The sequence below is a fragment of the Anomalospiza imberbis genome, chromosome 2 (assembly GCF_031753505.1).
Source record: "Anomalospiza imberbis isolate Cuckoo-Finch-1a 21T00152 chromosome 2, ASM3175350v1, whole genome shotgun sequence".
Classification (NCBI taxonomy): Eukaryota; Metazoa; Chordata; class Aves; order Passeriformes; family Viduidae; genus Anomalospiza; species Anomalospiza imberbis.
The window spans coordinates 68531397-68554484 of NC_089682.1; the positions used below are offsets into that span (position 1 = coordinate 68531397).

Here is a 23088-nt window from a genome sequence, read left to right on the forward strand (position 1 = left end):
GAACTGTAGGATCAAAACTCTTGAATTTTAGGTTCTTTATTAGCTCTTGCATCTTTGTAGTTGAATCCCACTTATATCCCTTTTTAAACTGTGGTGGACAGTCTGGATGCTGCTCTCATCTTCTCTGCCTGGGTACACACATCTGGATGCAGACAAGGTTAGAAAGAGGGTCACTTCATTTTTCCTGTCCTGTATAAAAACATCTCACCTCCCCTCACTACATTTTACTGCAAGTTTAAATAAAAAAGTTCTCCAAACAGTGAAGACAAAATCTCTTAAAGTATAGGATCAGGGGAAGTGAAGCAGTTTCCCTGATGTTGAAATATCCCCTATTCCTTTCACATGTGGTGAAGGACACAGGGACATCTATCAGTTCCTTTGTGTTCAGTCTTGCTTCACTAGGGTCCACTGCAAATGTCTTGGTGATGTAGCTGGCAGTAAAATTCTTGCCTCTTGACTTACATTTAAATTCAAAGCCTTTCCCTTTTCTGCTCCACTCTGTCCTCCCAAAGGGATGAGGTATCTGAGTAAAATTATGCTTTCAAAAATCAATTACATGATTATCTGAATCCAGATTATAGATCAGAATTACCTTTGCTGGGGGAATGCAAAGGCTAAAGGTTTAGTTTTTGTTGAATGCAGTCAATGTAAACTGTTGCCAAATACCAAATTCATTTCCGCTTCCAGATTTAGGGACTGCATATGTCTTAAAATGTGTGAGCTTCATGGGCTACTTATTATTGTAAAATTATTTGCATTATAGATATAAAATACCATATGTTGATTTTATTTGTTTTTGCTCTTCTGTTTTTCAGGACCCGAGGAAACTACTTTTTGCAACTGGTAAGTCCTGCAAAACTGAATAAGAAAAGTTTGCTGCTTGTCATCATCGCTCTGCAGACAAAACTTCTTTTGGTCTTGTATTGGCATGCTCCATTTATTGTATCTCAGCTATCTGCAGCTGTGTTATTTGTCTTAGTATAATCTGGATTTGGTTATCCAGTAGTCAGGTGGCAGGAGTTACATAAACCCAGTAGTAGGATGAGCAGCATTTTCAAATCTGTTGTTGTACAGATGAGTCAGCAGAAATCCATTTGTTTCAAACAGAGATTCTCCCTAATATTAAAACCAAATTCCTAAATGATCCAATTTCTAGAAAAAGAGACAGAACAGAAAACCAGTCTTTTTACTTCAGCTGGTTTATTTAAGGGCTGGTTGGGCTTCTGAGCAATCTGAACTGTTACATGGGAATCAGGCTTCAGCACTCATACAGAATAAATAGATGAAGACATTTTTGGTGCAGGAATTTATAAGTGAGCAATGTTTGGGTATGGAGGGGCAGGCACCAGTCTGAGCTGTAGTGCTTCATAAGCAGATAAAGTTCCTTCCTGATGCCATCAGACTTTCTCCCTTATTTGGATCAAACATAAAAATCCTGACTTGGTAGCATTTAGGGCACAGTCAATCAAATCTATGAACAGACAGAAATGGTTCTAGGTTTGTCAATCCCAATAGGTGTGCTGGAATTAGCAGCTGGTGCGCCAGTGTTTCCCAAAAACCCTAGGAAAGGTTTAGATCAGTTGAGAGAAGAGGACGGGAGAAAGTGAACTGACAGAAACTGCGGTCAGAGTTATCCTAAATTTAAAATTACTCTGTTCACTCCCTGTCCTAATGACTGGTAATTAACATGTACTATTTGTGCTGAAGGAGTGCTCAGGCAGGGACCATGACTTTGCTGCACTGGGAGCTGTGCAAAAATGCAAAAAACCCTGATTTCTTCCCAGACAGTTCAGAACAGCAATCAGAAGGATTTACAGAGTGATGATGGCTTTTCAGATTAGCCCAGGGGAGAACCTCTTTGTATAAAGGTGTGAGGCAGACTGTGGGAGGAACAAGTATTAAAGATTATACTTAGTCGAGGAAAGGAGAGTGAGGGACAGGGCAGAAAGGAAACACTAAAAATGAACTGATAAACTGGGGCAAGACTGTGAGTGATTTCAGTTTGATGGAGAAGATAATTGAAAAACTGGACATAAAAGGTGACCTCTGGCTGGTGTGACAGTGTAGGAAGCTAAATCAGGTGCTGTACTGCAATTGCACTGGAGGTATTGGTTCAGAATTGAGATTCACTGCACGCTACACATCAAATCAGATTGAGAAAAAAGAAATTAAGAAGGAGGCAGTGGACAGAATGCATATTTTTTTACTGCAGCTGCTTTTAACTGCAGTCTTTCCATGATGGAGGGAAATCGAGTTTTTTTATACTGTCCATGACAAAGCCTCCATTGATTATAGGTCTGTAAAAACTGAGGAGTGAGTTGTGGTGTGTCAGATTTTGGGTATCAGACTTTTCAAGGAAAGGGTATTGAGAAGTTTACAAAAAGGTAAGATTTGAGATTATCTCTCCTTCAATGTAAGAAAGACCTGAGGATAAACTAATTCTGATACAAGTCTTCATTTGAGCAGATGAGTCAAATCGTTAATATTTTTAACCTTTCCTTCCCAAGTGGTGGCTGCAGATCACTCTCACAGACCTTGCTCTATGGGCAACAATTTCAAACGTGATACAATGCCATGGAGAGTAATTTCAGGCTCTTCCTCATTCCAGAATGAAATGGGCTGGCAAAAAATTGTAGTGACAGCTTGCATAGAAACTGATTTGCTTGAAATTCTGTCCCTGAACAGGTTTTTAATTGTCATGATCAACAGAGTGTAGTGTTTGGAATAAAAAAGAGACAGAAGCTTGTACAGTCAGTCTTGCACATAAACAGTGTTTGTTCTTAGTTACCTGCTTAGACACAGATGTCACGAGCAAAAGATGACAGGAACAAAGACAAATAAAAAATTATGATGTGTGGTGAAATGCAAGAAAAAGGGTAGGAAGGCAAAAGGGAATTTTGGGAAAAGGGAAAAGGAAGTTGGGAAATTACACAATAACTCTTCTTTCGTATCTGGTTTGATGCATGAGTTGTCCTCAAGAGATAAGTATATTCATGAGTTTGATTGAATCATGATTTGTATGTCTAATTCCACTTTCATAAAAGCTCATGGTAGACAAAGATACCTCTTCACAGTTCAAATGTAAGTTATGTCCTTTTTAGTTCCAGGTCTGACTGGAGTCATTATGGTGTTAGTATTATTTCTAATGTGTACAGCTTCCACATATGCCATCAGGTAAGATGTAATATGATTGTTATCCTAAAAAATGCCATTTCTGTAATCATATCTCCTACTGACTATAGTGTTAAAAATACCAGTTTTCTTGTCTGTTTTTTTTTCCTAGCTTACAGTAAAATTAGCACAGTGAATTTTGTATGAAAACAATTACAAGACCTGATTGAATTGCCTTCTGAAAAAGTACTATTTAATAATTGTGCTGAGTTAAAAATGTGGACCTTTAAAAATTTAAATAGTTCTTCTATTCCTGGTTGTAGGGGAGGCAGTAAACTCAGCAAATGGGAAGTTCTGTGCAGTGCATAAATTAGGTCCAGTGGAAGAAAAATAAGATCTTATTGTAATCTTAATTATTGTCACCAATTAATTGTGACAGTAAATTGTAACAAGAAAAGTAACAAAACCCAAACCAAAAAAAAAAAAAAAAAAAAAAAAACCCCAAACTATAGGCAATGAAACAAACCAACACAAAACTATGCTATGGAAGTAGATCATTGCTTTTAAGAGTTCTGCTTCTGGTTGTCAGATATATTCTTTTTAATGTGAATTATATCAAAAAGCAATGCAGTATTGGCTCAGAGCAGCTGCTGGGTTTTCTAGGGGCTTGGTCCTCTGGTGGATTGACATTCTATAGCAATGTTAGTGAGCACATATGATAGTACCTGTGAGTGACTGGTACCTGGGGGGGGGTCTAGCCCAATGTTGTAGTCTTTTTAAGGCTTGGATTCTGCAATTGAACGTGTAAAAATAACCCCTTTGTTTTAACAGAGATTGAATTCACAATGTAAGTGCATCACCTCAGTTCAGCAAACATGGAAGGATATATTAATTATGTATCTTCAAACATTAATGGTGCTCCACTGATGTGAGTTAGATATGTGGTTATGAACTTTGTTGAACTAATGTATCTTTCCTGAGTAGCTGCGTTACCTGGCAGTGTTATTCTGTGATTTGAGAAAGTAGTTCAGCAAATACTTGTGCATTTTCAGTAGACAAGGCTTCTTCCAGGGCTGAGACTTTTGTGAGGCACTGCAGGCTACAGACGTGCAGGATTAGGCTGCTGCACTGGATATAACATGGCTGCACATTACATGGTCCACACATGGCTCTGCTTGCAAAGGAACAACAGTTTTGGGAAGATGGAAAAATAAAACTATTACTTTACTCTGCAACATTGAGCCAGAACAAAGTCCTGTCTTCTTCAAGGCCAAATTAAATTAGAAAAACATCATGTATTAGTGATTGGGAAACTTAGGAAAATGTATGTAGTTGTAAACATTCTTGGAAATAATTTTGGGCTTCATGCAACATCTTTTGAAGTTACATGCTTTTTAGTTCCTTTCGCAGTTACTGTAAGTGCAAATATTTTCCCAGCTTTCTGCCATCTAGCCAGCAGAATCAAAGCCCCAGTAGAGATAATCTGCATCTCCTGTTACCCTAGCAATAATTCTTACTTGGAAATTTTATCCTGGCTTCTCCCTCAAGCATAGAGCTCAAGCTTGTCTTTATTATAGTGTTTTCTCCTAAGGAAACAAGCTGCTGCATGCATTTCTATGTCCCTTTTCAATCTCTTTCTCTGTGGATTCCTACGTGCCATATGATGACTGAGCATGCAGTACAGTTGTAGGAAAGTTAATTGTACATGTTCACTGTCTATCAGAAACTGAGCTTTTAAAAAAATATTTCAGAGGCTGTTATAGTCTTGGATTTCAGCCCTAATCTGGTCTTGCGCACTGACCTGCTTGGTGATTTCTTCCTTTGTATGTTCTTCCTGAAACTGTTCTGTACATGAGTATGCCTCTATTTTCCTGCCTTTTCAGTAAACTGTAAAAATAAGTATTAGAAGGACTGACTTAGCTGCTAATGTTTTAAAATTATAAAGTGATTATTAGTAGAAAAATTTTTGAAATTTTTGCCATGTTATACCTGAGAATTAGATTAACAGTTTTTGTTCGATAGTTGTTTTCAGTAGGGTTATGAAGTTATCAGAAAACACAATAAATCCTGTCAATAAATGTTGACATTTCTGACAGCTTTAAAATTAATGATATTTAAGATTTAGAAGTTATGTATTTAAAATAACATTAAAAAATAAGGTGCTGCAGTGCCATCTATTTTTGTAACCAAATATTCTAGTCTTCAATTTCATCTTCTAAACTGCAGCATATATCTTTCTTTTCAAAACTGTCTGTAACAGGATTAAAAATATTTTTCTAGAACTGTGCTTCTTAGTGTGTCCCTTTAGGTGTGATCCTAGTGTGACCCTTTCAGGTCTTCATCTGCAAAATTCTAAAGTAGGTTAACCGAAATTAAACATTCAACTTACCTCAAATTTTCAGGACTTTGTATTCCTAAGAAATGCATCCATCCTGTGAATAATGTCTATTTTAAGCCCTAAGACAGTAAAAAAAAAATGTTCTGAAAAGCTGTAAAAATTCATGTGTATCAATAGGAAGATTATTGACTATATTAGAATACTAATGTATGTATCTGTAAGACACACAGTTTAAGGATACAAGTAAGAAATACATAATTATTACAGTGTTGGAAAATATGCTTCATGGTAAGAGGTTCAAGGATTGACATATCTGTATAATTTAAGGAGGTGAAGTTCAGAGGGCCTGCTCACATTTAGGGCAACTTGATACATGTGAGGAACCAGGATTTTTTAGTAGAGATATCTGTAGGAGTGCTGAAAGAAGAATAAAATGCTCAATGAGCTGGAAGCTGACATTTAGATGTATTCAGGAAAGAAGTGTACAGTAATTTTAATCAGTAGGAATAATTAGCTGTTGAAAGCAACATGTCAGAAGCAGTCCAGGGATTGACTTTTTATCACTGAAATTTTGAAAAATTGGTGCATTCTGAAAAAGATGCTCAAGAGCCAATAAAACATTCAGTGTGAAGCTTTTGGTATTATAGCATGAAACCAAATTAAACCAGAACTCCAAGACCTGTCCTTGTCCCTTCTTATGGTATGGGGGTTTAGGCCATCTTTAAGGTCCCATTCTAGGATTCTATGATCTGAGACAGAGGGTCTGTTTTACTCTCTTTGTGCCTTCTAATCATGCTTCCACTCTGCACACCATTGTTCTTATTTTCTTCTTACTGATGATTACTCCCACAATTCCTCACAGATACTGATGAGTGACTGCATGAAAATGACTCCCAGGGTGTGGGGAGTTAGAAAAGGCTTGAGCAGCTTCAAGGAAGAAAAAGTGTTAACATAGTGCTGACTGAGTGCTGAATGGCAGGGTGGAGACGGGATTTCAGAGCCCCTTGCTGTTGCTGTATACTTCATTTGCTTCCTTTTTCGTCCTTTGCTTCCTTCCTTGTTATTTTACTGGCTTGGATTTTATTTTGGTAGACCTTGGATTTTCAAAGTTATTTTTCCTCTCTTGAGGAAGAAAACAAGTAAGTCCTGTAATAACAGAAACAAATGCAGTATATATTTCAGTTGTATTGAAGGAAGAGCAGTTAGCTGGTTCTGTAGAAGACCATAGGAGGGAAAAAGTTCTGAAAAAAAAAAAAAAAGAAGTTAGCTGTGTGAGAGGAATAGCTTCTTTAAACCATGTTCTCAGAGCTAAAGATATTTTTTATTTAATAATTGTTTCAGTTTATGAATGGGAGTAGGTTCTTTGGTTTTAGAAGGGACTCTCCTACCATGCTGTGTAGGGTGCGAGGTGTGTTTGTATGCTGTGCAGTAGTGTATTTTCTTAGCCATTTGGTTGTTTTTTTTGGTGGTAACTTTTTTTCTCAAAAAAAAAAACCTCAAACAAGCTTAACAGTAAACCGTTCCAGATGGGTATTTTCTTTGGTCTGGGTTCTTTTTATATTGCCTAACAAATTACTGATAAAAGGAAGTCACCTTCACCTCTCCTAATCTCACAGTGATAATGTTCTTGTTCCTCCCAAGACCATCAGTCCTGGAGCAGTAATGTATGTGGCTTCCTGCCCTGAAAATTCTCCTACCATGCTCTTGTTGTCTCCTTGCTGTAGGTCCTATTCTTCCGTATGTCCTTCCACTTCATACCCTCACAAGGTTTTTACCCTTTCTGCTGGCCCTTCTGCTGCTGTCAATGCTACCTGTTTGTGCGCTGCAGCCTTAGTGACACGTTAAACTGTACTGGGGCAGGGCGAATGCAAGGTGATACTCACTGTAAGGAGGTTGAGTTTTGAGACTGGAGGTGGAAGAACTATTCCAGCTGTAAGAATCTCGCGGAGACTAACTAGGACCTGTGAAAGCAGTCAAGTCTCCCAGTTTCAGAAGAGTTCTCCATCTGGCTTTGTACTTCTACACCCTTACCTCTCCTTCTCAGCTTGTTACTTCTGTGCCAGTCACTTGTTCTTCTCAACACTTAATTGTGTGCAAGTACAGTATGCCTGTGGGAAAACATTCTGGGCTTTGACTATTTTGTATAACTGTGCAGTGTATAATGGTGTCCTGTGTGCACAGGTCTGCTTTTAATTAGCAGTGATTCCATCTGAGTTGAAACAGTGTTGAACCATGGTTTATTCTTTTCAGGGTTTCAAACTATGACATCTTCTGGTATACACACAACCTTTTCTTTGTCTTCTATATGCTGCTGATGCTGCATGTTTCTGGGTAAGTAAATGGAAAATACTCTTCCTTTTCCTGAAGCACAACCTGAAAGAGCAGTTTTCTTGATTGCTGCCTTTCTCAAGCTTGCTTGAACACAGTGGGCCAACTTTGGGACAAGATGTTGTCCTCTGGTGTGTGATTAAATAAAGATCAGGCTGTAGCTTGGAGATTTGTGTGTGCTATAGCCAACTAGCACAAACGTCTTTACTTTCAAGATTATTCCTTTTCCATTTCCATTGCTCAATGTTTAGTGAGAAATCAAGAAAACATAGTTCCTTTTTCTGCCCCCTCTTACCTGTTAGCTGAGACAAGAATATGAAGCAAAGTTGCTCTTCCCTTGCATTTTCCTTTCTGCCTTCCTTTTTGACTCCAAAGGAGAGGGAAGGAATGGCGTCTCCTTAATTACCTCTTTCTCTTTGCTTACAAATTTTCGTAGTTTTTCTTCTTTTCTACAAACATCAGACCAGTGTTTATGTGCCATGAAGCTGATGGTCAAATCTGCATCAGGCACAAACAAACTGAGCTCTGTTGCAAGGCAAAGCATCTTCCAGAAGTTATGATATATGTCTGTGTGGGTTGGGGGTTGGACTAGGTGACCTTTAAAGATTCTTTCCAACCCAAACTATTCTATGATTCTGTGAAAATCTGTTCCATTAACATCTCTGAAGTTTCCTTTGTGGATGTGGATGCAGAGTGTAGAGAAGTAAAGGTGTATTTGAATGAGGTGTTTATTTCTCCATGTCATCAAATATCTACTGAAACACAGGGTGCTTGGGTGTGTGACGGTGAGCCCTTCTGCTTAAAGTAAATTGGAAAGGCAATTAGGCCAAGCAAGACCGTGGTAAGAATATGTTGTTGAATAAAATATGCTGTTAGAGAAATAATGAGTTCAAAACAATTGAAACTTCTAGACACCATTCCAGTTCTCAGTGAGTTTGTTGGGGGTTTTTTTGGGTTATTGTTTGTTTTGGGGGGATGTTTGGGTTTTTTTGGTTTTGTTGTTTTTTTTTTTTTTTCAGTGCCATGGCACTTGTTCATAGCTGGGGAAGATGGATCTAACCTGTTCTCCCCATCCTACGGCAGGATGAATCTTGAAATTATTCTTGACAGGTGTTTGTCAAATTCTTTAAAACATCTGGTGACTGAGATCCTCTAACCTCCCTAGGCAGTCTGTTCCAGTGATTGCCTTAGGGGTACTTTTCATGTCCAATTTAATTAATCTCCTTCACGGTGTTGTCCTTTGCCCATTGTTTTCCTAACTATGTTCCATTTACCAAGTTTGCAGACCAAGGCTGCAGTAATACAGCAATCATTGAACAGGCATATTCTGGTACACAGCCTCCTTAGTACTGAATTACAAAGGTATTCAGTGTAAATCTGAAAGAACTCAGTGTCAGAAGTGGGAGAGGAATGAGTCATGGAGAGTGGGTGTCAGTTCAACTTTAAGATGCCTAAATGTAGGTCTCTACATGTTTTCTCAGTATCTTTCCCATTATGGTCTAATGAGTTCTGATAAATACAGCCAATGGAGCCTGAAGGATGCTTCATGTAATTTGCTGTTTCAGAGATCTACATTCAGGTGAGCTGGATTGATTCCTGGCTCCATTAGCGATATTGGTAAGATCAATAAGACGTGGCCACAAGTTGCATGAGGGGTGATTTAGATTTGACATTAGGAAAAGTTTCTTCATCACAGGGTTGTCAGGCACTGGAATAAGCTGTCCAGGGAAACAATAAAGTCACCATCCCTGAGGGTATTTAAGAGATGTCTAGATGTGGTGCTCAGGGACATGGTTTAGTGGTGAACATGGTAGTGCTGGGTTAATGGTTGGACTTTACGATCTTAGAGGTCTTTTCCAACCTAAACAATTCTATGATCTGTTTTGAGAATAAAGGAAGCTTAGATATCCATGCTTAGGTGCCCAAATTACTCCTGTTTGGGATGTCTTAGAGATTTGCAGATGCATAGCCACTTACTGTACAGAGCAAGGCATTTCCCATGGCTGCACAGGCAGGTTGACTGAAGTTTTACCTGTCTTAGGAGTAAAGTATTTTCACAGTATTGCTGGACTCTCGTTTTGTTTCAAACTGTTGTAGATATGTTCTTACATATGTTGTAAATATGTTCATTCTTCAGGCAGCCAACCACTTCTCAGCAATATATAAAGGGATGTCATTCATCTGTCGTATGTTAGTGGTTTGTTTGTTCAGTGCAGAGCTCAACCTTTCTGGACACTGATCTTGGGTGTGTAAGACTTACCTTTCCTTGGCAGCTTCAGAAATGGGAGTTCTTGAGCTGCTGTTAACAGGCAGCTTTGCGATCCCTGTTTGCCTCTCAGTTAGCGTGTTTATAATAGGTTAAATAAACTGGAGATCACTGGAGGGGACGCTCATGTTTGCAGCTACTCTCAAGGCAATCCTCTTTGGGGATGTGCTGAGAAGAGAGAAGCTGTGGGAGTTGCTGGCAGGCATGCATGCAAGGTTGACTGGAAAAATACTGCATAGGCTTTGACTTCCAGCTAAATCCGTGAGGCACTATAATATTTATGGAGCAGGGAACTAGCATAATGCTAGGGGTATCTGTCACTTTGCCAATATGTGGTGACCAGCAGTGATGCCAGATGCAAGTGATAGGCATGATTGAACAATAAATGCAGGCAGAAGCAAGGGTGTAGGTGTAAGGATGCTTCCCAAATGATTCTCCCAGGGTCAGATGGAATTTAAGAGTGAGCAGGCTTAACTTCCAAGCTGACATGATTCACTAGACCATGTAGTAAGCTTGTTACTAGCTGTCAGGACTGCATTTTTGTAGGGAAGATCGCCAGTAGCCTGTCATAGCCCATTTAGGCTAGGAATGTTGCAGATGTCCTAGTTCTCTTTCTTTTGAGTTAAGCTCTGTTGTTGCTGCTGCTGCTGCTGCTGCTGTGTGTATGTTGAGGAGAGGAGGGGGCAGCACCTGTCCTTATGTTTGATTTTATACTTGAGCTCAGCCTTCATAACAAGGCTTAGCACTCAGAGAGCATTGTCTCAGTATGCCTCATTTCCCACCCAGCACTATCCTCTACAGGTGTTATTCAGCTTTTTTTTTAAATATTCTTCCTTGTGGTTTTACTGTCATCAAATCTAGATTTGGAATCAAGTAGTACTTCTGAGGAATTTTATTGCAACTATTATCTGTTCTTCCCTGTTTTTAGTGGTTCATTCATGTGCTGAGATATCCCAGAGTGTCTGAGGTTTCCAATTCTTTCTTCAGAGATTCTAACTGCAGCTTCAAATTTCTCACTTCATTTTACTGTAAATTTAACTTAGCTTGAGGAAAAATGAAATAAGGATGGACCTCATAAAATAATTTGCAAGGAAGGTTCCTTGGCTACCATGTAGGACTTCCTTTTTTCCTTCTATTTGTATGCAAACGTGATAAACACCAAGTAGTGGGAACATTCCTGCAGTTTATGATTTGGCAACTTAGACCACTTCTGCTACAAGATTGCCTTAAAAACAGGGCTTGCTGACTGTAGGGAGGATGAGTGAAAACAGTCTGTGTGTGATTGAATTGGAAATGTGATTATTTATTTTTTTTCAAGGCTCCCACAATATTTTCTCCATTTCAAGCAGTATTAAGCTTGAGGCTGTTCAGCGGGGGAGTGCCAAGTGAGCTGGAAAAGTTAAACCTTGACTCAAGTGACAGAAGGCTCTATTGTTGCAAAGTTTCAATCTCATTGAAAGTCCTGAAGGCAAACAGAATAAAATTTCTAACAGAAGATGAGGCTTGTGACTGCTTTCTGAAGTCCTCTCTGAATGAAGATAAGTTGTTTCTTATTTACTGTTACTTCAGTGTCTTTACCATTTTTATTTTCCTGTAGGGGAGTGCTCAAGTACCAGACCAACTTAGAGGAACACCCTCCTGGTTGCTTTAATCCTAACAAAACTCTCCGACAGAATCTGACTGTGCCAAAGTCTTTTGAAGACCTGTTTCCTGACTATACTACAGAGCGTTTCCCAGAGGACCTACCAGTACCAGAACCCTTTGTACAAAATAGCTTTATGAGAGTTTGTTCCGAGGAACCCAAGTTCCAGTCGCACTTTCCAGAGGTCTGTATGATCCGACATTTCAGGTATTAAAAGCCATGCCAAGCCTTTCAGTCAGCCATAACCACTAATTATTGCTTTTCCAGACCAGATGTTTTAATACTGGAAAATATTATTAAAACCTTTTCAAGCATTCAAAGATCTGGTGGGGAAAAAACAATCTGTATTTAACCCTGAAGTGCATTACAATGTGGTGCATGGAACAGGGAGGGTGGAAAAATATCAAGAGATTGGTTGTAATGTTCTTTTTTGAACAACACCACAAGAGATGTATTGATCCTGCTAAAAATGTGTTTTTACAGCATAGCATTTCAGAGCAAACATTTATATAACATTTCGTAAGGTCCTTTTGTAAGTATTGTGTGGCAGTGGTTAATTGAAATAATCAAGCTCCATTTGTTCTCTTTTTCACCATGCGGATGAAAGTCCTAATACTCATTTCTGGGTTGCAATTGGTTGTGGTTTGGCTTTTATAATCTGTTATTTGCAGACAGGCTTGTTTTATATGTGGCATGGGTAAATGAGTATGATGAGAGTGGGGACCGAAAAGCCTTTTCTTTTTCAGTTTTCTATTTTCCTTTTGTTTCTTTATGTTTTGTGGCAGCAGCTTTTTCTTCATCCAAAATTTTCTCTTTTCTTTTGAGAAAAGATGAGCTGGGTTGTGTTGGCACGTAGCCTGAGGAAGCTTGCAAATATGGAGTTCATGAGTCAAGGCCCACCATTCAAAATGGTCCCATAACAGACCCCACAGGAGTTCCCCTTTGTTATTATCATAGTTGTTTTCTGTTGAACATGTGTCCCCCTTACCAGCTGCACTGGGGACCCATTTTTCTATGGAGTATGTAATCCTAATGAGAAGCAGTTAATTCTACATTGAATTCCTCCAACAAAGCTCTTTGGATTGGTATTTTGTTGTGGTAATACTCCTATATTGTATATTTGGCTCCATATGACCCACAGGGCTGCAAGGAGCCCTTCTTAAGGGCTTAATATGCCTGCTTTAGAGCCATTATTGGGAAAGGAGTCATGGAAAGAAATGGCCACTCAGTGTTCTCCTGACAGCTTTGAAACACTGTTTAGGACTTTTTTGGATTTGGAAATACTGTGATACCAAGTTTAAATAAGAAAAAAAAAAAGCTGTGAGTTACTAAAACTTGTAGGTCTTTTTTGTTGAAAGTAAATGCTCTGTTAGTTGCAAGAGATGTTGATGTGTAATGTCAGAAACTGGGAAGGGAGGGAAGATGGATGAGGGCTGAGGGGCACTTCAGTGCCAGAGCTTGAATGACTGAGCAGATGTGGAATTAGTAGATAAGTCTGCCATAAGCTATTGGCAATTGACTCTTAGGATGGGGTTTAGCTGAGCAACTGCAAATGTCTCCACCTGGAGTAGTCACCCAGGACTCCCCATATAATCAATGCAGAGAAATGGGTATTTCCAGGGCATTTTCTGTCTAGCATACACATCTTCCTTGTGAGCAAATGGATTGTGATTCAGAAGTGCTCATTTCTCTCTGTTGTCTATGTTTTTACACTAGTTTAATATCACAATCATTTCTATAGCACAAGAAGGCAGCTTTCTTTGGTTTTTACTTGAATCTGAGATGACTATAAGAAGGTAGTAGTTAAATAGTACTGGAAGTCAGACAGCATTTTTCCATAAATGTTAACCAATTTTATAGTACTCTGGTCTGTGTAGGTACTTCATTGCTGAAACCAGCTTCAATCTAACTGCATGAAACCAGAATAACATGGTAGCAAATGATGTCATTAGCACTCTTTTCTGATGAGTTATATTATTGAAATTGCTGGTGTTTGTGGGTGATGCTGCTGGTTAGACTGATTAAGGCTTCAGAACATTCTTGGGTTTCTTCATGTAGAGAGAGGTGTGGATGTTAGATTTAGATGTGAAGTGAAACCCTGAAAGCACTCATGTAGTTGTGAAAATAGGAGACAGAAAGTTAAGTCTTTGAGGTATGATATTTTTGTTCTCCCTTAGACCTGGTTCTGGATTTCTGGACCTCTGTGCCTGTACTGTGTGGAGCGGCTGTACCGCTACATCCGCAGCAACAAGCCAGTCACAATCACCTCAGTAATAAGCCACCCCTCCAATGTCCTTGAAGTCAGGATGATGAAAGATGACTTTGAAGCAAGGCCTGGTCAGGTGAGTTAATGTGGCCCTGAGAAACCACTTTGCTTTCATGTAACATTATCTGTAGGGATGACGATCACTTTACAAGTACTAGCCCATCACTGAATGTTTTCAATGTATCCTTTCTACCATTTTATTTCAGTATGTTATTCTCCACTGTCCAAGAGTGTCTGCCCTGGAAAGCCATCCATTCACTCTTACAATGGTAAGAAATAGTGTTATTTTCTGTACTTTCTTTTATTTATGTTTGGTAAGCAAATGGCCTTTGCTTCTCTCAAGGTGATAATTCTCTCCAGCAGAGCTCATGTTTCATTTATGAGGATACCAATGAATATGAAATGGCATGATTATTATGTGTGGCAGTACTCCGTACATATTTAATTTTCTCCACTGTTGAGAAAAAAATAATGGGAACTTTTTTCAAAGTCTTCCATAAGTGAAAACCAATAATAAGTAAATTCTATTAAAAAATCCATGAATAAATCAATAAAATCTATGTGATTTTGAAAATTCTTTTATAAAAGTTTCAGCCATATTTCTAGACCTTAATACAGAAGGTGCACAGATTGTTATGAACTTTTGCCACCTTTCTTTTTCAATGAGAACGCATTTCTGTGACTGCCTTTTTCAAAGTTAGAAAAACATCAAGTTAAAAAAAAAGTTTCTAAAATTGTCTTCTGATTTATTTTTATATTAAGAGATATAATGATGACTTAAGGTGATGTACCAGTGAGGTCATGCAATGTTAGGATTGCTACTTACTCAGTTGGTCTAGAACAGGAACTGAAGCCTGTGGAGACAGACTGGAATAATATGCAGTTGTGTTCTCTGGGAATACATAGTGCAGAGACCTGGTAGATTCTGCTAAAAAGTCACTGTACTGACTGGCTATATTGTTACAAAAGCAGAGTATGAGGTTGAATATTAGTGGCAGCCTTTTCTTTCCAATGGAAGTAAATGCTTTTGGATTGCCTGAATTGGACATTCTTCTTCAAGAAGACTGTGGAGATAAATGTTCATGTGTAATTGCTTTCTTTGGACTGATAACTGATGCCTTTATTCCTACTGAGTATAGCTAGTGCTGTGGAGCAATTGAGATGTTTTAATGCTTGCTGATATTCTAAGGGCACAGCCAGGTCCATTTCTTTGGGTTTGTGGTTGGTTTTTTTTTTTGTTTGTTTTGGTTTTTTTTGTTTTTTTTGTGGTTTGTTTTTTTTTTTTTTTTTTTTTTTTAATTTACTTATCTGTATGCTGAGCTAGGCGTTACAAGAGAACCCACACTGGATTCCATCCAAAATCAATTTTGTGCTGTAAATCTAGGAACGAATCTTACTTAAGGGAAGGTACCTCTGTATAGCTTGGTGAAGCATTCATTGCACTTTTGCAAAGTTTCCATGGCTATTCAGTTTACCACTACAAATCAGAGAAATGTGTGATTTATCTATTGTTAATGGAAGTAATCACTTTTAAAACTGTCCTCTGTATAGTCCACAAAGATAACTTGATATGGAATGCTGAAAAATTATATGCATATATGAATTTATGCAGAATGGTTTAGTCAGAGCTTATTTACATCTTTTTGTTACATTAGTAATCGGACTATAAATTTCAATAATTTAATTTTAAGTCTTCGGTAGCCCTTTCCACTAATTTTGCCCTAGTATAGCTATAGAGCTAGTCTGTACCAGTGGGCACTTCTTATTTAAACATTAATCTTAAAACATCATGGTCCTAATTTCTCACTGTCCATCTCAAGTCAAAATTAGTATAATGGTAATAATTTGATCATGATTAGTAAATGCACAGTTTGGAAACTGGAACTCTTATTATAAAGATTTAGTCTTCTTGTACTGGGACACTGCTAAAACAATGGAATTGGTGGTTTTAATTTTCAGAAATAATGTCATTAAAAAAATTTGGATCGGTTCAGATGACAGTTTTTGTCAGAGAAGAGACACAGACCTACTGGGTGAGGTCATAAGATGAAGTTGAATTAGATGTCAGATTTCTTGCATGATTTGAGAATTTCATCCAGTATTTAAAATGGTAGAGTATGAGAATGCATGTTATGAAAAATTATTTTTGCACATGAACTTTTAGAGCTGGTAGCTATGGAGAATAGATATCTTGTTGTGAATTTGAGCTTTCTTAGTGAACATAAATAAGTCATTTATATACAGACAATATGCAGTATATTTTTAATATGTAATTGTAGTTGATAAATTACAGTTTGGATAAGTTTTACAACCATATATTGAATATCTAACATTAAAATTGTCAATTACCACTCGTGCACAATGCATTGTATTTTAGGTAGGTAATACTGGACCATGCAATTTCTGTTCATGCTCAATGTTTTAGACTTTTAAGTGCGGTAATATCCTTCAGCATAACAGCATATCCTTCAAGATCACATATATATTCTATTACAAGATATGAAGTTATCACTGAGTTGCCACAAGTGTATTTTGCTACAGCGTTAACTCTACTGGTGAAAGGCTGTCATTGGGTAAATGACTTTTACAGCATAATGAGGATTCTAAGTGTCTAGATCTATGACAATCTTTTTACCCAGCCTTAGCAAGGGACACATTTCTATGTGTCCTTCTAGGTCAGAGAATATGGTATGGCCTGATGTCCTGCTTAGAAAGCCTTTTTGTTGTTGAATATGATGCTAGCCATAGGACAATGCTTGTAGAATGTGTAGGCAAAAGCTTAACTCAGTTGTTTTTCCACTCCCATCTGACCTACTTGTAGTACCCAAGCACGCTGGAACACTACTACTGCTTCTTCTGTTGAATGATCATAATCCCTGGGTTATTTTCATAGGTTGGTGATGGGGTGAGTGGCTTAGATCCACAGTAAGAAATTCGTGAAAGGTGTACGTGGCTTCAGGTACTGGAAGTGCACTGCAGCAATGACTTCAGCAATGACTGCAGCAGAGCTGCGGGGGAAGACTGCAGTCCTGGCACTGTTGTCTTGCTTAGAGTCATAGAATACTTTGGTTGGAAGGGACCTCTAAAGGCCACCTAGTCCAACCCCCACTGCAGTAAGCAGGGACATCTTCAACTAGATCAGGTTGCTCGGAACCCCATCCAGCTGAGGGATGTTGAATGTTTCCAGGAATAGGGCATCTGCCAGCTCTCTGAGCAACCTGTTCCAGTGTGTCACCATCCTCATTGTAAAACATTTCTTCCTTACCTCTAGTCTAAATCTACCCTCTTTCAGTTTAAAACCATTACCCTATGTCCTATTGCAACAGGTCATACTAAAAAGTCTGTCTCCAGGCCTTATGTGATGTTCTGTTCACACTGGTGAAATACCTCACTGTGTCTAGAGCATGCTTAAGAGACAAGAAATGACCATTGCAGGCATTGTACTCCTAAATGTGGGTAATAACCTTAAGTGGAAAGGAAGGGGTGAGTCAGCATGAAGGAATTGTGGACATATTTTACTAGTCCCTTCCCTTTTTAAGGTTGTGTAATATTTACAGTTTAGCTCAGTTTCTTACATAACACCAGGGTGGAGGAACACACAGGGAGGCTGTGTAAAGGCATTGAACTCACTCCCATTCCACTCTGGCAAATCTTCCATGTGTTTTGCTCAGAGCCAGAGGGAGCTCTGAATTGTAACCAAGTGAGCATAAAGAGGCTTTAGTTTTTTTGCATCCTGCCTTTGGGTGCTTTACATAGATAAGGTCCCCTTGAGCCTTCTGTTCTCCAGAAGTGAGAGCTGAACAGTCACAGCTCTCTCAGACTTTGTGGGAGATATGTTCTAGTCCCATCGTTATCTTCATGGCCTTTGTCTGGACTCTCTGCTGTATGTTCTTGTCTCTCTTGTAGTGAAGAACCCAGCACTGGACACAGGTCTCGAAGTGTGGCTTCACCAGTGCTGAATAAAGGAGAATCACCTATCTCGACTGTCTGGTAGTGTCACTTGTACTTTCTGAAATTCAGACACTTGAAAATACTAGTTTTCTCTCATGAGCAGTGCAATTTCCATTTCTGAAGTGTTTCTACTGTTTTTTGTTCACTAGTGACTTTGTACTCACTAGTGTGACTCCTTATCTTTGGGAAGTCTGGGAAAGGTAATGAAGAGCTGGCCCAACATTTGGGATTCCTGCAAGTGACCTGCTTGACACTTCTAAGTAGTGCATAATGAGCCATTTACTTCATAGTGTGTTCATTGCTCCATTTTTCTGATTTCATTTCCATAAAAAGCTTTCTTTTTAGCATGTTTTATGATGCTTTTTTCGCTGATTTTTTTACACAACTGTACATATCTGTTACTGTGCTGTGTAAGACGGTGTAAGTCACATTTTCAGTCCTGTATGCCCTCATATCCAATTCAATTATTTTAGGTAGGGTAATTTAATTATTTTAGGGTATTATTGCATCTTAGAATTGAATTTGAGCAGAACACAGTCAGTTCCAGGATATTTTCATCTGTAGTGAGGAGAATTATGTTCTGTATATGAATACCTTAGTTGAGTGTTTGTAAATGGACAAAATATTTTTGTATGTTTTTCCCTTGATGAACTCTTTAAAAGAGATTTGTCTTTCAGATCAAGTGCGAGATTTGGTCTGGAGATCAGACCATCCAGAGAACTATGCTCTGCTTCCTGAGATTGATATTTCTTTACCTGTTTTGGAGGAAACTGTGGAAATTGTCTGCTGTGGGATGCAATTTAAATGTAATTGTCTAAATCAATCTTTAGAGACCTTGAAGTTTTTTTTTGGGTTTTTTTTTACGTTTTGGAGAGTGTTCATTTCCTTCAACATCGTTCTGGTTGCTTTTCGTTTTAACCTGTAGGAAGAAGAAGAGACTAAGGTTTGCAGTTTACAGTGGCATTGTTTTTTTTTCCATCTCCATTAAACATTTTCCTGCTGGTGTTGAGTTCCCTCTCTTTTCAAACACTTAACTGTGTTACTGGTGATTTGCAGCAGCATGAGTCCATTGGAAGCAGAGTCCTATTTAGACTATGTAAGTTAGTGTCTTAAGTCACTTTTTCTACTGTGTTTCTGGAATTTCTTGCATTAGCAAGCAGTGATTAGTAGTAAGCATCATGGAATGGAAATAGCTTTGTGTTTTGCAGATTTTAAGTGCTTCAGAAGATGTCCTGAGTTCTCTCATGAGGTCTCTGCTGAATCCACTTCAGAGTCCAAAGCACAAACTCTCATAAGCTGCAGTTTAGGCCACTTGACTGTCAAAAGATTGGTGTCTACTCCCAGCAGCTCATAAAGCTTGGTAACCTTGGTATTTCAGTAGTGTTGATTTTTTTGTGCCAAAGGAAGGTAGGAAACAATTACATCACTTCATTTAGAATTTAGACTGTAACAGACCTTGAAATCAGGACAAGAGGTGAATCCTTCTAAATTTGGAGATGGCTCAGATCTGAGGTTTGGTTTGGGAAAATTCTGTTTTGCAACAAACATCCATAATTGCAGCATCAAATAATCTGTTATTCCAAAGTTTTGATAGTTTTGGCTGTCACTGGCTGCTGTCATGCCCCTGTTTCTTCTTTGGAGCTAAAGTCTGACTATCCTGATGTTTCCTTTGTTGCTTTTTCTTTTCTTCAGTTGGCACATACATGTATCTAAAGATACTCCTGTTGATATTTAAACATAGGTACCTGGCATAAACACTAGCTGAGCTTTTCCTGTGTCTGTATAAGACGTTCTCTGCATATCCACTGATTAGTAGCTTCATGAGGTAGAGTTAAAAGAGATAGGTGGCTTGGAAGTGGCACATAAAAAGCAAAAAATCAAAATAAGCCAAACCAAAGATCCCAGCCTTGAGACTCCAGGGCTTTATGAAATATGTGCTTTATTAATAAGGTGGGAGATTGCTTCTTCAGACCCTCTAAAGAGTTTTGGCTCTTCATTCAATGTCTAGATCCCAGTTCTGGTAACAGCTAAGCAGTGATCAACTACTGGCAACAAGAGGCTTGAAACATTCTTTGAAACTAGAAATGTTGTCCTATGTCAGAGTGTACTCTGACCTCCCCTACTTTAGTGCTGCATTTAATCTGCTTTTAAATCCCATTGAAGTAGAAACTGGAAGAGTCTGGTAATAAAAAGCTCCAAGAAGTTCTGCCTTTTTTCTGGTTCTCCATATTTTTAAGCAGATGGTTAATTTGAAGCAGATCACATCAGGAGGATTTGTAGTGCAACATCTTCCTTCCTTTCCTTCCACATATAGTTCTGTATGAGTAAGAAAACTCCAGAGGGAGGATGGTATTTGGGCATTTTTTAACAAGTCAAAACTGAATTTTTAGGAGAGGATAAGTTTGCGTATGCAGATACTCAGACCCACTCAAATCCAAATATATATTATTAAAGAAGAATACTCACTTGATTAATATCCAAATAGTAGAGTAATATGGAATCTCAGGCAGAGAAATTTTTAAATCCATTAACCATCTCAGGGTAAATAGAAAAATTACCTGGGAGGTTTCTGAATGCACATGACAAGTTATATACTGTACCTAAAATCTCAGAGCTATTACTTAATGATAGATTTTCTACCTTTAAGTGTTTTGTTTAGGTTTGATTTTTTTTGTAGATTGAGTTTTCCTTGTTACCTCTGCATCTCCGTTAAAAGTCCATTTGGTATCTGGATTTAGACAGGATGGGATTACAAAGTGGTAGCCCTGATCTGTACATTTTATGTTTATGGGCCTGATTCCTTGTCAGAAAAATCTCAGCAAATTTTATACTCAGTATAAACAACATCAGAAGTTAGCACATTTGCTTTTGTAAAATAAAACAAATGTTTTGTGGACCCAGATTGTCTTTATTCCTGGATAATCCAGGGTTCATTTAAAATCAGTGAAAATCTTAACAGTCTAGCAGTGAAATTTTAGCTCTAAGTTTCTTTAAGCCAGAAATTTTGTACTGCATAAGGGATGATGGAGAAACATGTGCCCTGCACTGTAAACTTAAGAAATAAACTATTCACAACAGGAAAAGCCTAGGGGCCAAATTCTGAAATACTTCATAAAGAAATGGAAAAATTGTTGGAAGGTTGCCTGAGTAAAAAGTATGTAAGGACATCAAGAGCTAAGTTCATACTGTCAGATAAATACAATAAAAACAAAATCTAACATGATGACATTCTAATAAGATTTGTTAACTATCTTGTGCAAATAGTTATGAAACTTGTCTTTATGAGATGATTTGCAGAGTGTTTAGGGAAATTGTGAAGTATCTTGCTGGCAGACTAAAGAAATCCCTAGAGCTTGTCTGCTCTTCATAGAAGTAGAAGAGTATCTAGCAGCTGTTTGATGAAGAATTTAAGTAAAACAAAAATAGAATAGATTAATATTGCAGATGTCTTTACTACTTCCTTAGACTTGTTTGTTTGGTTTGGGGATTAATAGTTGTGGGGTCTGTATAAAAACCCTATGTAAACCCTGACTTTTATTTAAACTTTCAAATCTAACTCTTTCAGTGAGAAGGGAACACAGAAATTGTTACACTCAAGTTCACTAAACCCCAAGTTCTCCTTCAGCAGATACTTTAAACAGAAGGTGGCAAATCCCTCTAATCAGCATGATTTGAGTTTTTTTGATTCGATGGAAGTAAATTTACAGTACATAATAAGCATGCACTGACTTTAGCAGAGAAATAGGTTTTCTCCCGTCAGAGGTCATGCTTTTAGTTTAGCTGCTGTCAGGTTCGAGCAAAGTCTAGGAACTGCAGGAGAGCATCAAAATAAAACAAAAAAAACTAATGCCCCCCCCCCCCCAAACAAACAAACAACAAAAACAAAACCTGAGCACAAGCTTTAAGCATGAATACAGTTAACATGTGGAGAAAATATTATAGGAAATTAAGTGCCTTGCCTCTTGCTGTCCTGAAACTAAGACCATCTGGCTGGTGGGGCTCTCTGCTTTTAGCCTGGCAAAATACAGTGTGTGCTGGTAGGGGAGTTCAGAGGGAGACAGTGGTTCCTCAAGGTGGTGGTGATGTGTCTGGAAAACTTGTTGATCCTTTGGTTCTTCTTTCCATGAGTGTCTCACACCACTGAAAGCCAGTTATCATGAGCCTGAGGTGGCCTGTTGTTTTGCTTGGGGATGATTGGACCTTCTTGTGCTGTTGAGTTTCCTTGTCCTTTGTTTGTTAGCTCTGTGCATTGTCGCTTGGCAATGTGTCCGTGTACCCTTGGATGACTTGGAGATGCAGCCTTGGGCAGAAGCATTGTTCTTCTGCTTTTTATTCAAGGCTTGCATCCTGAGCATCTTGAAATGTTGTGATTTGTTTTTTTTACCCCGAGCCAGCAACTTGAGATGCATAAATTATATAGGCTAAATATTGCTAGGATTCAAACATTTGTATTTTCTCTGTTATAGGGAGTTGGACTTCATGATCCCTGTGGGTTCCTTCCATCTTGAGTGTTCTATGACTCTGTGATATGTAGTGTGTCTGCTGGGGTGAAAGGGTAGTCAGCAATTTTTTTGCCTTGGTTGAGCTGCAGAAAAAAAGAAATGCTGATTAGTCTCTAAAAGTGTACCTTTGTAGTGGGTGCATCTGTAGCAGCAATAGAGTAGCAGTTGCACTATTACAGACCTGCTAGAAAACAAATGAAGAAATTTTATATTATATATTCAACAATTTATTTTATGCCATATTGTGTGTATTATACAAGTATTGGTCTATTTACGATCCTGAGACCACACCACATTAAAAATTTGCATTTTCTCGTGGTGCGAGAGTGAAATCAAGGAGCAAGTAGGTTTTATAGATAGGAATCTCACAGATTGAGACCTAAAGAAAATAAAGTTAATTTTTAACACTGAGAGTAATTTAACAACTAAGATTGCAGGGATTGAATTAGCAAATGCTGAACTACAGACTCACGGGAATTAGTGGGTGTGGGTTTGTGGTTTGTGTTACAGAGGAAGTTAGACCCCAGATGACCAGAATGATCCTTCTTGGAATTGCAGCTGCCCAGTGATGCATCCTGCAGTTTGTTATGGTGTGTTTTTTCCACTAGCTTGACTGCAGGTGTCTGAGGTTGTACAGCAAGGAGTATATGGCAATGGAAAGTGAAAAATGTTTGGGATATGTTG

General features: G+C 38.3%; 1 protein-coding gene across 3 annotated transcripts in view; it reads left to right on the plus strand.

Annotated features, from left to right (window-relative positions):
- NOX4 (NADPH oxidase 4) overlaps positions 1-23088 on the plus strand; it is a 102286-nt gene that overhangs the window by 12790 nt on the left and 66408 nt on the right. For all 3 annotated transcript variants that reach the window (XM_068181551.1, XM_068181552.1, XM_068181553.1), the window contains 6 exons: positions 816-843; positions 3102-3174; positions 7700-7780; positions 11641-11869; positions 13863-14027; positions 14158-14220. In XM_068181551.1, the coding sequence (XP_068037652.1) occupies positions 816-843; positions 3102-3174; positions 7700-7780; positions 11641-11869; positions 13863-14027; positions 14158-14220 (639 nt within the window). The remainder of the gene's footprint in view (positions 1-815; positions 844-3101; positions 3175-7699; positions 7781-11640; positions 11870-13862; positions 14028-14157; positions 14221-23088) is intronic.